Source organism: Dipodomys merriami, unplaced genomic scaffold (genome assembly GCF_024711535.1).
Source record: "Dipodomys merriami isolate MVZ:Mamm:240054 unplaced genomic scaffold, mDipMer1.0.p SCAF_25, whole genome shotgun sequence".
Classification (NCBI taxonomy): Eukaryota; Metazoa; Chordata; class Mammalia; order Rodentia; family Heteromyidae; genus Dipodomys; species Dipodomys merriami.
Window position 1 is genome coordinate 19167909 of NW_027203937.1, and position 13760 is coordinate 19181668.

Sequence of the window (13760 nt, forward strand, 5' to 3'; positions counted from 1 at the left end):
TCTCAAAATTAAAAATATATATATATATGTACAACTTAAATAAAATATATAAATCCCTAATAGAAAAAAAAAAGGAAAATGCTCTAAACTTTGCTTGAATTCCTCTTTCCCATGCAACTGGAGAATGCACCTTCATTGTTGATGTTGTTGCTAGACTTTTTGTTTCCTATTACCTGATGTCCAGTATCTTGCAAATAAAATAATTGTTATGTATATTGCTCGTTTGCATTTCTTAATGTGGTTCTTTCTGCCACCACATTTTGGATAGGAGAAGAAGTTCTCGAGGTATATTCTAAAGAAGTTTTTGCATTCTCAGAGCATGTGGGGGGTTGTTAATGAGGGCAGTAGAGGCAGGTTTAAGGTGATGACAGGAAGGTTTATGCTGCAGGTCTTGTAGCACCAGATCTTGTCAGTAATTTTGATGTGGCCTTAAGTAACAATGGTCTATCTTGACATCATCTAATTTTGCATACTTTAAGCAAATGTGTGCTGTTTTGTGAATTAGAACTTAACCCTGATCAATTGAAAAAGAGAAACAGGGCTAGGAAGGTGGCTCATTGGTAGAGTGCTTGCCTAGCATGCATGAGGCCCTGGGATCAATTCCTCAGTACCACATAAGCAGAAAAAGCTGGAGATGGCACTGTGCCTCAAGTGGTAGAGCACTAGCCTTGAGTGAAGAGCTGAGGGACAGCACCCGGGTCCAGAGTTCAAGCCCCACGACTGACAAGAAAAAAAGAGAGAGAAACAAACTAATGTTATTTTATTTATAGTCATAGTTTGTACCTTATTTCAAAATTAAAGCATTTACTTGTACATTAAAATTATTCTGTCTAGAATGTTTGCTATTTTTGTTCATAATGGAGACACCAGATGCCATTGGTCTTATATGGCTGGTGTTGGGATAGGGTAGGGTCAAAGAAATCACATTTTCCTTGTTCAGCTGAAAGTCTTTCAGCAAACCAAGGCCAAGCAGTGGAAAGCAGAAACACTGTCCCTGGGGATCCCTATTATGGGTTAACCCCACATAGGAGTAAAAGCCTGAGAGACAAAGAAGCCCTTAGGGCTTTGGGTAAGGGAACATGGACTCATTGGATTCCAGGCTTAACAAGGACAAAAATCAGTGTCCACTAGAGGAAAGACAAGAGAGCAGAAAGGATAAAAATAGGCTAACACTTGCTCATGGGGTCTCCCTGCAATTTTACTTTGCCTTCCTTCTTGCTGAGTTTGATAAGCTTGTCAAGAAACTTAGAGAAAGATGCTTATAAAGACCATGGACAGGAAAGTGAGTTTCTTCTAGTCTTTTGTTACTCTAACTATTGGGAGCGGATATGAATATCCCCGCTGGCAAAGACCCATTTGGGATTGACTCTAGAGACCCCTGCTCCTCCTCCCACAGGAGACACATCCTCTGAAATAGAAGCTGAGAAGGAAAGCAGCCCTCCCCCCCCACAAATAGCTCATGAGGGGTATCTGCTGATGGAGCCACTGGACAAGTCTGTACCCCCCTAGCAGGGAGGAGCAGAAGGAAGGAGGCGGGAAGACAGAGAATAAATAACCCTGACCAGAGAGGTCCAAAGGAGGAGGTGGAGACAGAAAGGGCTGGGCTTTAGTGCAGCTTGCCAGACCTCTTACAAGAGTACTGGAGAGAAGGGCACACTGTCCTTGAGGACAGTTCAGGTGAGTGCAGACCAGGGCCAGTACTGGGTGTGGGAGTTTCTTGCAGCTAAGTATCTTCTGTTGCACCTGCTGAATGAGCAGCCAGGCTGTGAAGTTCCAGCTGTATAGGGGTAGGGCTAGACAATGTGAAGGACTGACAGTCTTAGTGATGCTGTGTTCCTGGGAGGAAGGAAGGTTGTGCAGGTAGGTGTTAAACGTTGCTGAAGTATAGTTTTCAAGCTATTTTTCAGTGATCACTTTACTAGGACAACTCATTTCAAGGCATGAATAAATGTATTTGGAGACAGAACAGAGGAAGTTGGGGTTACAGTGGGCCTGGATGAGAGATGAATGGGGCTTCAGTGTGTGGACACACCTGACCTAAGTTGGCTGAGTGATGGTAGCTCAGTTTACTCCCGGATGCCAGGCTACAGGTTATGTTGTGTTTGGGGATGTGAGTCTGGCCAGAGATCTGTCTCTATTCTGCAGCAGGAGTCAGACTGTGGCGAGTCAGCATTTTATAATCCTGGCTCAGTCTGTGCCCAGGAGCAGAATTCAGACTCCAGTCCATTTAAAATGTGGCTTTGGTTCTACACTGCCACCTCCCTGCCTGGTACACTTTACCCCAGACACACGGAAGTGCATGTACTTTCCCAAACATGGTCTGTTCTTGCTCGCTTTCAGTCTTTGTCCTTGCCAAAGGACAATTTCAATAACAGATCTGTTGCTTAAATTTGTCTTCATAGCTCAGAGTTAAGCTCAAGCTCCCGGCCGGCAATGTTTGGCAAACCACTGTGACATGACTGTACCTCTGTATGTCTCTGGCCTCATCCTGAGCTCTCCAGTGCTGTCAGTGGTCTAACCACCTGGACCTTGTTTCTGTTCCATGCATTCCCAAATTCATTCTTTCCTTCCCTTGGGTCTTCCATGCCTGATAAATGCTGTTTCCCTTCTTACTTCCTCAGAGAAGCTTTCTCTGAACCCTGTTTGGATTCCATCTTTCTCTGTCCTATCACTCCTTCTTGTCTTTAGTGCCCTTATCTTGATCTGAAAATAGGTTGCTTATTTCTTTGTTATTCCGATGTGTAAGCTGCAGGAGAGCAATGCTTCTGTCTGTATCCATAGCTCTTCATCTCCAGTTTTGACCCTTTGTCCCCACATCCCCTGATCTGCCGCAGTCATACAAGCCATAGCCAGCATCAGCTCTTCAGGGAAACCCTTTGAGCCTAAAATACTGAGCGAGCTCTTGTTCTGAGTTGCTGGTGTTTTCCCTTGTTCTTACCACAGTGTACCACCATAATAGTGAATTTGTCTCAATCTCTCCTTACCTGTGTCTTGTTTCTTTGCCTCCTATGCTGAGTGTAGAGCTGGGAGAACGGGAGTCAGCTACTCAGTAATTGTTGAAACAAAATCAATGTGCTGGATAAAAAAAAAAAAAGAATATGTTGACCAAAGTCCTACTTTTGGCTTTCCTCTTGCCTACATTAGCAGGCATTTACCAGACCAGCTCCAAAGGGCACTAGTGACCAGTCCAAGCCTGTAGAATCCCCAACCCTAGAAACTGGAGGTGACTTTGGGGAAAAGTCTGATGCAAATGAATAAGGTGTGTGTGAAAGCTCTATTCTGTGTTTTGGAGGTCAGAAATTTCTATTATCGTCTCAACCATTTGTGTGTGTCTCTGTGTGTGCTCACACGTATGAACATGGATGTTGGTGCTAGGACTTGGACTCAGGCTTAGGTGTTGTTCTCAAGCTTTTTTGTTCAAGTCTGGTGATCTACCACTTGAGCCTCAGTTCTACTTACTGCTTTTTGGTGGTTAATTGGAGTAAGAGTCTCACAGTCTTTCCTGCCCAGACTTGTTTTGCCCTGAGGTCTTCAGATCTCAGCTTCCTGAGTAGCAGGACTACAGGTGTGAACCGACAGTGCTTGGCTCATCTTGATCATTTAAAAAAGAGTGACGATATTCTTCAAGATTCACCCAAGAAAGACCTGAGGTACAAGTGGGTTCAGATAATTTATGTGGATGTGTTCCCGGCGGATCCTATCTTCTGAAAGTGTTAACAAAATACTTTGACAATCAAGTGACAATCTACAAACTGCCAACCACTGAATCTCCCCTGAGGTGTGCCTTCCCTCCTTGGGCCTGACAGAAGGACCCAGAAGCTCCCAGATATGTCTGGACTTCCCTCTCATTACATTCTCTTCCAAATAGTCTGGCAAAGAGGCTGGCAGTAGTACTAGAGGCTCCCGAACTACTGCGCTGAAACTGTCTGTATTTTTGGCCTAGATAGTGATAGCGACTGCTCATACCATCTTCCATTCCTTCTTGTTTCCCTTCACTGAAGTAGAAGAGCCGCTCAAGGGCCCTGAGCTGGTGAGAGATCCCTGGACCTATAGTTTCTCAATTTTGCATTTCTAAAAGATTAATGGAGTACTAGCTACAAAATATCCATCTATTCTTGGTGTGTGTGTGTGTGTGTGTGTGTGTGTGTGTGTGTGTGTGTGTGTGTGTGTGTGTGTGTGTGTGTGTGTGTGTGTGTGTGTGACTCCTGGACTTGAACTCAGGGCCTGGGAACTGTCCCTGAGATTTTTCTGTTTTTGCTCATGGCTAGCACTCTACCCCTTGAGCCACAGCTCCACTTCCAGCTTTTTGAGGATTAATTGCAGATAAGAGTCTCACAGATGTTCCTGCTGGGCTGGCTTCAAACTGCAATTCTCAGATCTCAGCCTTCTGAGTATCTAGGATTATAGGCATGAACCACTGGTGCCTGGCTCATCCATCTAATCTTAAAGAGATTGGAAGAGAGACAGGCCTGGCATAATGGAAAGCATATGCATGTGGCAGTCAGGGGTCTGCCTAATATTCTGCCATATGGAATTAATAATATTTACATGGAGGTTGTTGAGAGACTCTAATTAGATAAGGAGATGGATAGTTGGTAGATGACTTAAGTTTTTAAATCTCCACTTTGGGGTCTGCCCAGGTCACAGCCCAGGGAGTTGGGGCTGGAAGAGGAGCCTACTCTAAGTCCCCATATGGGAATGCTGTCGGTACTGTCCTATTACTTTCTCTTCTGAAATTATACCTGGGCCCTGTGTCTCCCTTACTAAGCCCTCTTCTTCTTTCATACTGGGCAGAATGTCTCAGTTTCCAGAATGTGCAAGGTAATTAAAGCTAGCCTATAGACTTGAAGCAAGTCTAGGTTGTTTCTACTTTATTAACAATTGCTAAGCCCTGGGATATGGTTTAACATTTTTGAGTTTTCTAAATTTTCTCATCTATGGTGTAGAGAGGATGCAGAGAGTTCTATCATGCAGAGATAATAGCTATATATTTGGTACCTTATGTCTGGCATTTTGTAAGAATTCTATGATCTCTGTCCATGTAATAAACCACAAAATCAGATTGGGTATGTCTTCATTGTTCTCTTGAGTCAGAAGAGAAGGTGAATAACCTCCAGTCTTCTTCCCTATCTGCTATTCTGTAGGCGTATGAGAGGGAATGGATTCAGTTCAGGAGAGGAGGGGTGGATGTGCTGGTACTGAACTCATACCAGAGGGCAGAGTCCTGAACACTGGACCAAAGGAAGGAAGAGGACTATGGGTCTAAAAATGGATTTTCTTTCTGTATAGTTGTGAGCTTCTGTTTCTTCATGCGAAGATGTACTTCATAGTTCTCCAAGAAACATTTCTGGGACTTCCAAAGATAGTTTTACTTTTAAAGATAGTATCAGCTGGGCGCCAGTGGCTCACACCTGTAAGCCTAGCTACTCAGGAGGTTGGGATCTGAGGATCACAGTTTGAAACCAGTAAAGATGGAGAGTTCAATTAACCAGCAAGAAGCTGGAAGTGGAACTGTGGCTCAAGTGGTAGAGTACTAACCTTGAACAAAAAAGTTAAGTGGCGCGGGCTGGGAAGGTGGCTCAGTGGTAGAGCGCTTGCCTTGCATGCATGAGGCCCTGGGTTCGATTCCTCAGCACCACATAAGCAAAAAGAAAAAAGCCGGAAGTGGCGCTGTGGCTCAAGTGGTAGAGTGCTAGCCTTGAGCTGAAGAGCTGAGGGACAGCGCCCAGGCCCAGAGTTCAGGCCCCACGACTGGACCCCCCCCCCAAAAAAAGTTAAGTGGCTGGTGGTCAGGCCCTGAGCTCAAGCCTTAGTACCATCACAATAAATCAAAATAAAATAAAGACAATATCAAGCACAGGGCTACTCCTTGGAGATTAGGATACTGTGTGGACTTTCTAAAAAAAAAGAAAAGAAAAAAAATGTACTTTCTTATTTTATTATTCTTGATTGTGCTTTGTTTTCAAAACAGAATGACCTAATTCCAACTTCCTCCTAAACTCTAAACCATCTCTTGAGGTCATGTAAATAGGTCTAATTACTAACAGATGCTTGAGATTTATTTTCCTCCTCTGCTGTCTTTGGCTGGAAGTCTGGGTTCTCTGATGGGTAATTCTGGGCCTCGGGCTGGCCCTCTCTCCAGTCCTCAATTTTTCTCCTATTGCAGTCTTCAGAGGTCCAGATTGATGTGTTAGCTCCAGTAATAGCTGCTCGCTTTGTGTTGCCCAGGCACCCCCCCCCCATTTCCAGGCCAGCTCACTCTGCTCTATCGATGTCTGGCATATCAGTGCCCAGTCTTAACTATTTATGTGTATATATGAGTGTCTTCTGTGTGTATGTGTGCAAGTTGAGTGGTATTGAAGATGACAAATACAAATATTAAGATGGAAAATGAAAAAAAATTGGGAAACTTCTGTAGGTTTTTTTCTCCATTTTTATGGAAGAGGAATGCAATGTGCAAGGTGATTTGTGTATATGCATGTGTGTGTGTGTGTGTGTGTGTGTGTGTGTGTGTGTGTGTGTGTGTGTGTGTGTGTGTGCCAGTGCTGGGGCTTGAACTCAGGGCCTGAGTGTTGTCTCTGAGCTTTTTTTTTTTTGTTCAAAGTTAGTGTTCTATCACATCGTTACTTCTGGCTTCTGGGTGGTTAGTTGGAGATAAGAGTCTCATAGACTTTCCTGCTTGGCTGGTTTTGGATCCTCAGATCTCAGCCTCCTGACGAGGATTACAGGTGTGAGCCACTAGTGCCTGGCAGTGCTCATTTTTTTTGGGGGGGGGTCTGGTAGTGGGGCCTGAACTCTGGGCGTGGGCGCTGTCCCTCAGCTCTTCAGCTCAAGGCTAGAGCTCTACCACTTGAGCCACAGCACCACTTCCGGCTTTTTTGTTTTTGCTTATGTGGTGCTGGGGAATCGAACCCAGGGCCTCATGCATGCAAGGCAAGCACTCTACCACTGAGCCACCTTCCCAGCCCTGCTCATTTCTGTTATCCTAAAGTTTCTTGCTCTGAACTCAACACCACCATGCACCGACTTCAAACATTTTTTACTCCCTCACAAGACTCTGTGAAGTTCAGACACATCTGACAGTTCTCTATAACACTAGGCTTTGTTATTACCACTAGATGCTAACTGATTAACTCTTCTATTGATGGAACTCATTTCATCTTCAACAAGCATTAACTTAATACTAATTATAGCAGGGGCTCTCTATAAATCAGGTAAAAATAAATATTTCTTACCAGGAGGGCAAATACATGAAATAAGTCCAAAGTAGAGTTATTTAGGAGCACAGAACAGGAAACATTTAATTACACCCAGGGGAAAGAAGCTTAGGAAAAGTAGCGTGGATAGAGAAAGTAAGCCAGGATGAGAAAAATGATTGTTGGAAGTCAAGAGAGAGTTCTGGGAAGAGCATATTTTCTTGACAGAAGGATGAGAACTAAAAAAAAAAAAAAGACATGAAGAACAGAGTCCCAGGAATTAGTTTTGAATTTGTAAAACTGTATGTGCCCTCCTAGTCACACAGGGAGCAGAGAGGAAAAAGACCTGACCTTAAGAAGTTTGAGGGGTTGTTTTTTTCTTTTCTTTTTTTGTTAGTTGTGGGGCTTGAATTCTGAGCATGGGCATTGTCCCTGAGCCTCTTTGTGTTTAAGGCTAGTGCTCTGCCACTTGAGCCATAGTTCAACTTCCAGTTTTCTGGTGGCTAATTGGAGATAAGAGTCTCACGAGGACTTTTCTGCCCAGGCTGCTTTGAACCACAGTCCTAGGATCTTAGCCTCCCGAGTAGCTAGGATTGCAGGTGTGAGCTACTAGTGACTGGCTAAGAAGTTTTATTTTTAATTTTTAAATTCTTTTAAAAATCCTTCTCTTTTTCTCCTTCGTTCCTTCCTTCCTTCTTTCCTTCCTTCCTTTTTCCTTCTCTCCTTTCCTCCCTTATCCCCTTCCTCTCTCCTTTCTCTTTTCTTTCCTTCTTTAAATACAGGACCTCCTACTTATAAGACAAATGTCTTATGTTTGAGCCATAATCTCAGCCATATTTTTAAAAAATAGGCTCTTCTGAACTTTTATCTGGCTCAACCTTGAACTTCAATCCTGAGTGCCTAGGATTATGGCTTCTTTTTAAAATATATTTTATTGTAAAGATACTGTACAGAGGGGCTACATGAGTAAGGTAATGAGTACATTTCCTATTGAGTATTGTTACCCCCTCCTTTGTTTTAATGGCCTTTTTTTTTTTTTTTGTCAGTTGTGGGGCCTGAACTCGGGGCCTGGGCTCTGTCCCTCAGCTATTCAGCTCAAGGCTATGGCTCTACCACTTGAGCCACAGTGCCACTTCCAGCTTTTTCTGCTTATGTGGTGCTGAGGAATCGAATCCAAGGTCTCATGCATGTAAGACAAGCGCTCTACCACTGAGCCACCTTCCCAGCCCCTTTATGGCTTGTTTCTGAAGCAGAGTCTTGCTGACTTAAAATTTCTCTCTCCTTAGGCTGGCCTTGAACGATGATCCTCCTATCTTTGCCTCCTGCACAGTTGGGATTATAGGAATGAGCTTTCATGCCCATGGAGTTTTCAAGGGCATTTGAAAAGCAAGAAGTAATGATCTGATTTCATCTAGTAAGATTGTATTGACCTGCTTTTCTAGGACTGCCCCAGAGGCATGGAACTTAGGATTGGAGATCTGGCTTGTGTGACTAATGACTAACAGCCTGGAAGAAGAGGAATATTAGAAGAAAATGGTTAACAACAGCACCTTTACTTACTCTGTTTGAGATATTGTATTAAATGCTTTGTAGTCAACACCTCATTTAATACTCAAATTGACCTTTTAGGCAAGAGCTATTATCATTCTAAAACCAGGAAACAGGTTAAGAAACATTCATTGATTCAACACACATCATACAGTCCATGAATGGGATTTGAATGCAGGATGGATCCCAAAGCCTATGATTCTAACAGCTATACCAGACTGACTCTGGTTGGGTAATGTTTTAGAATAGGGTAAGTTTGGTATGGCTAGGGACAGCCAGACCTTTTAATAAGGTTCAAGAATTATGAGTATAGATCAGAAAAGCTAATTCAGGCATCATTTAATAGAGTTGTAAACCAAAGATAAAATTTGGAGAACTTTTTGCTCTTTGGTGAGTTGTAGGGTTTAAACTCAGGGCATGGGCAATGTCCCTGAGATTTTTTTTGTTCAAGGCTAGTGTTTTACCACCTTGAGCCACAGCACAGTTTTCTGGTGGTTAATTGGAGATAAGAGTCTCATGGACTTTCCTGTCCTGGCTGGCTTTGAGCTGCAATTCTTAGATCTCAGACTCCTGAGTAGTTAGGATTAGAGGTGTGAGCCACCAGCACCTCACTGGAGAACTTTTTTATGATTCAGAGTTAGCCTACCTGGTGGCTGAAGCCTATAATCCTAGATAATAGAGATATTGTGGCTCCAGACCAACTTGGGGCTAAAAGTTTGCATGCACTTGTCATCTTAGGCTATGGGAGAAGCATAATGGCTGGCTACAGTGACATATGTCATTCCATTGACATTTGCAACAAAGGAAAGCACAATTAAGAGAATCACAGTCCGGTTGGCTTGGGCTTAAAGTAAGATCCCATAATGAAAATAGCTCATGTAAAAGGACTGACTGTGTGGTTCAAGTGGTAGAGCACCTGGATAACAAATGTGAGGCCCCGAATTCAAACTCTGGGAAAAGTACTTTACAATTTGATATTTGTCAGTTCTCTGAAAAAATGAGATGTAAAGAGCTCTTAGTACTCACTACCTAATGCAGAAGGGAGACAGGTACCTTGGTTTTATAAGTAGGGTCTAGATGACATAAAAATGGCATCCATTGTAGTAAACAAAGATGAAACTTTGATTGGACATTTGAGTGAGGTTGAGTTCAGAATGAAGTTAAAGTCAGGTTTAATTATATATATATATATATATATATATATACATATTTATTGTAAACATACAGAGGGGTTGCAGTTATATGGATAAGGTAACGAGTATATTTCCTATATAGCATTGTTACCTCTTCCTTTGTTTTTCCCCTACCATCCCTTCCCTCCTCACCTCCCCAACCTCTCCCCGCCCCACCTGAAGCTGTAAAGTTCATTTTCAACATAGTGTCTTGTACATCTCATTGTTACAATGGGTCAACCTGTATTCCTATTTAAGCATTTTGTTTTTTTCCCCTTCCCCTCTTCAAATTAGAAAAATGTGTATACAAGATGCAGGACACTGACATCAAATACAGTGAAAACAGGGGTTATACCATGGGGGAGGAACATACAAAGCAACAAAAAAATATGGTACATTATAAATACATTAGAAACAATAGCAAGAAAGAAAAAACCACTTGTATCCCTATCTTGGGGTTCATTTCACTTAACATCATCTTATGAGGTCATATGTACATAGCTTTTGACCTTTTCTGCTTGTCCTAAACATGCACTAGTTTTTGCAGATAAGGGAAACCATGGGACCTATGTTTCTTTGGGCCTGGCTTACTTCACAATATATTTTTTTCCAAATCTTTCCATTTCCTAACAAATGGGGTGATGTCATTCTTTCTGATAGAGGCATAGAATTCCTATATCTATATCTATATCTATATCTGTATCACATTTTCTTGATCCATTCATCTACTGAGAGGCATCTGGGTTGGCTCCATATCTTAGCTATGTAAGGTCAGGTTTTTATGGGAGAAGATTGGTCACAATTAAAGATGTTAAAGATGTTACTTATTTTAGATTAAGATTGAAATATCTATTAAGTATGATGTGAACATTAAAATTATGCTTAAGTCTAGAATTGCAAAGAACATTACATTAGTAATGAAGTTAGGTTTCTGTGTTAATCTATGATACTGCTGGTATTGCTAGTATTTTTTATTTGGACTGTCATTCAGCTTGAAATGGTGTAATGAGTTGATTCTGTTTATAATCCATATTAAGAAGCGTAGAGATGTGTAAGTGTTGGACAGGATAGAGGCAGTGATGGGAGCTTTTTTTAATTATATAAGACCACACATGTGCGGTGGGTGGCTTTTCTTGGAAAAATGGATGATTTCACTTGTTACCAGGATTGCCTGTGCTGGTGGGGTCAGGGCTAGGTCTGAGCCAGTCTGTATCTGGTGCTTGTCTTATGGTTAGGTTGAGTTTAGGACAGGATAGGAGTTTGTGTAGATAACAGAATTAAAGTATGAGTTTGACAATAGGACATTGGGAAAGAGGGAGGTGTGGCATTGGGATTTTGGACAATCTGACAATGGCTCACTTTTGTATTACAGCCTCTGCCTGTCTGACCCTGCCCACAGCTAAGCGCCTTCAGGATGAGGGGCCCCAATGGCACTGAATCGAGTGCAACGCATTTCATCCTCATAGGCCTGCCAGGCTTGGAGGAAGCTCAGTTCTGGCTGGCCTTTCCATTGTGCTCCCTCTATGTCATTGCTGTGCTGGGTAATCTGACCATCATCTATGTTGTCCGGACAGAGCACAGCCTACACGAGCCCATGTATATCTTTCTTTGCATGCTTTCTGGCCTCGACATCCTCATCTCCACCTCATCCATGCCCAAAATGATGGCCATCTTCTGGTTCAATTCTACCGTCATCCAGTTTGATGCTTGTCTGGTACAGATGTTTGCCATCCATTCCTTATCTGGCATGGAGTCCACAGTGCTGCTGGCTATGGCCTTTGATCGCTATGTGGCCATCTGCCATCCTCTACGCCATGCCACTGTGCTCACGTTGCCTCGGGTTGCCAAGATTGGCATGGCCGCTGTGGTCCGGGGCGCTGCCTTAATGGCACCCCTGCCTGTCTTCATCAAACAGCTGCCCTTCTGCCACTCCAATACCCTGTCCCATTCCTACTGCCTACACCAAGATGTCATGAAACTTGCCTGTGCTGATATCCGTGTCAACGTCATCTATGGCCTCATTGTCATTATCTCTGCTATTGGCCTGGACTCACTTCTTATCTCTTTCTCCTATCTGCTTATCCTTAAGACTGTGCTGGGCTTGACACGTGAAGCCCAGGCAAAGGCATTTGGCACATGTGTGTCTCATGTATGTGCTGTGTTCATATTCTATGTGCCTTTCATCGGATTGTCTATGGTGCACCGTTTTAGCAAGCGACGCGACTCTCTCCTGCCCGTCATTATGGCCAATATCTATCTGTTGGTGCCTCCAGTGCTCAACCCCATCGTCTATGGAGTGAAGACCAAGGAGATCCGGCAGCGCATCCTTCGTCTTTTCCATGTGCCCACACGCACTTCAGATACTTAGGAATTGGCCATCAAACTTCATTTCCCCTCAAAATCCTCCAGTTCAATTTCACTATGGACATTTTGGAAGGCAGTGTTAAGAAAACAAATCTTCCTTAACTAAAACACATATAGGATTCTTCAAAGATGAAACTGGTTGGGAAATCTCATGAAAAGTCACTGCAGGACCATATACCTCAAACCCCCATTTTGCAATATTATTTTCCCCCTTTGTTTTTTTTCTTTCATTTTTTTTCTTTCTATGATTATAAAAACCCTAAGTTACTTGTTCACAGAGGGTTATAATTTCCCATTTGACCATTGAATCCAAATCTAAGTTATTTTCATTGATAGTATATAACATTGTGAGGTGAAGATGCACATCTAAAGAATAGTCACCAAACGTTTAATGTGATCAAAGGAAAATAAGCGCAAAGATGTAATAAAATTAGATAATCTGGTTTAAAACTCTGACTTCTGCTTCAAAATTTCTGATTACTTTTGTAGCTCAGGAAAGAAGTTATACCTGAATTTAAAATAACCTTCATAGAGAAGAAATAATTTTTTGCTTCTGGATACCAGGCCTTAAGAGAAAAGCTAGAAAGTAAAGATTTGAAAAGGCTAAATTTGCTTTCAATAAGAAAAGATGATATGCTTTGTTATGAGAATTTTCACAGTCCACAGACACTCTTTTCCTCATTTAATTTTCTTATCAACTCAACTTAGGCAGGATACTTTTAAGTATTCTCATTGTACTAATGGGGAAACTGATGTTTCCTGGGGAGAGAATCATATAAACCTAGTAATAAAAAAGTAAGACATTTCATATCCAATTCTTTATTGAGTGGAAGGACACTTAGAGATACAAATAGCATAGTAATTTCCAGAATCTTGATTTTTCTAAATGAGGTATTTAATCCAGTTGCTCTAATCACCTTGGGTTGTATTGAAGAATTTCCCATTAATAATTCTCGTGGCTTTCATGCCAATAGCTGTGTTTATTATCCTGGTCCAGAAATGAATCTGAAGAGCTACCAAACAGGCTTGTTTGTGGGTGATTCGTGATGGGTTCCTTGGGATACAGGAGACACTAAATAAAGAAAAGCAAGGGAGAACATGTAGCCAAGTAATCCCAGATAGCTGGCCAGGAAGCAAGGCTAAAAGAAAGATGGGTCCATAGAAAGTAATCCACAACCTATTCCACAGCCTATAACAGACACCACACATCTTGCATTTGACCACAGAATCCAAATCTAAGTTATTTTCATTGATAGTACATAGATAGAATTATAAGATGAAAATGTACATCTAAAGGCCAGTCACTAAAGGTTTAATGTGATCAAAGGAAAATAAGCACAAGGATGCAATAAAATTAGATAATCTGAGCTTAGAAGCTTATAACACTGATGACTGTGTCACGACACCATAGGACCGAGTCATAACATCTGTACACATCCTGTACAGCTAGCCTAGAGGTGTCTCTGAGGCCTATGAGAGA

At 42.2% G+C, this 13760-nt stretch overlaps 1 protein-coding gene across 2 annotated transcripts; it reads left to right on the forward strand.

Moving 5' to 3' along the window:
• The first annotated feature begins 1622 nt into the window (after positions 1-1622).
• On the forward strand, positions 1623-12689 carry Or51e1 (olfactory receptor family 51 subfamily E member 1). 2 transcript variants are annotated; one of them, XM_070035160.1, is made up of 2 exons: positions 1623-1677; positions 11289-12689. In XM_070035160.1, the coding sequence occupies exon 2, from the start codon at positions 11331-11333 to the stop codon at positions 12282-12284; it is 954 nt and encodes a 317-aa protein (XP_069891261.1). In that variant the 5' UTR covers positions 1623-1677; positions 11289-11330; the 3' UTR covers positions 12285-12689. The 2 variants fall into 2 exon arrangements, with proteins under 2 accessions (XP_069891261.1, XP_069891262.1); XM_070035161.1 differs by lacking the exon at positions 1623-1677 and adding an exon at positions 1810-1860.
• Positions 12690-13760: the final 1071 nt, after the last annotated feature.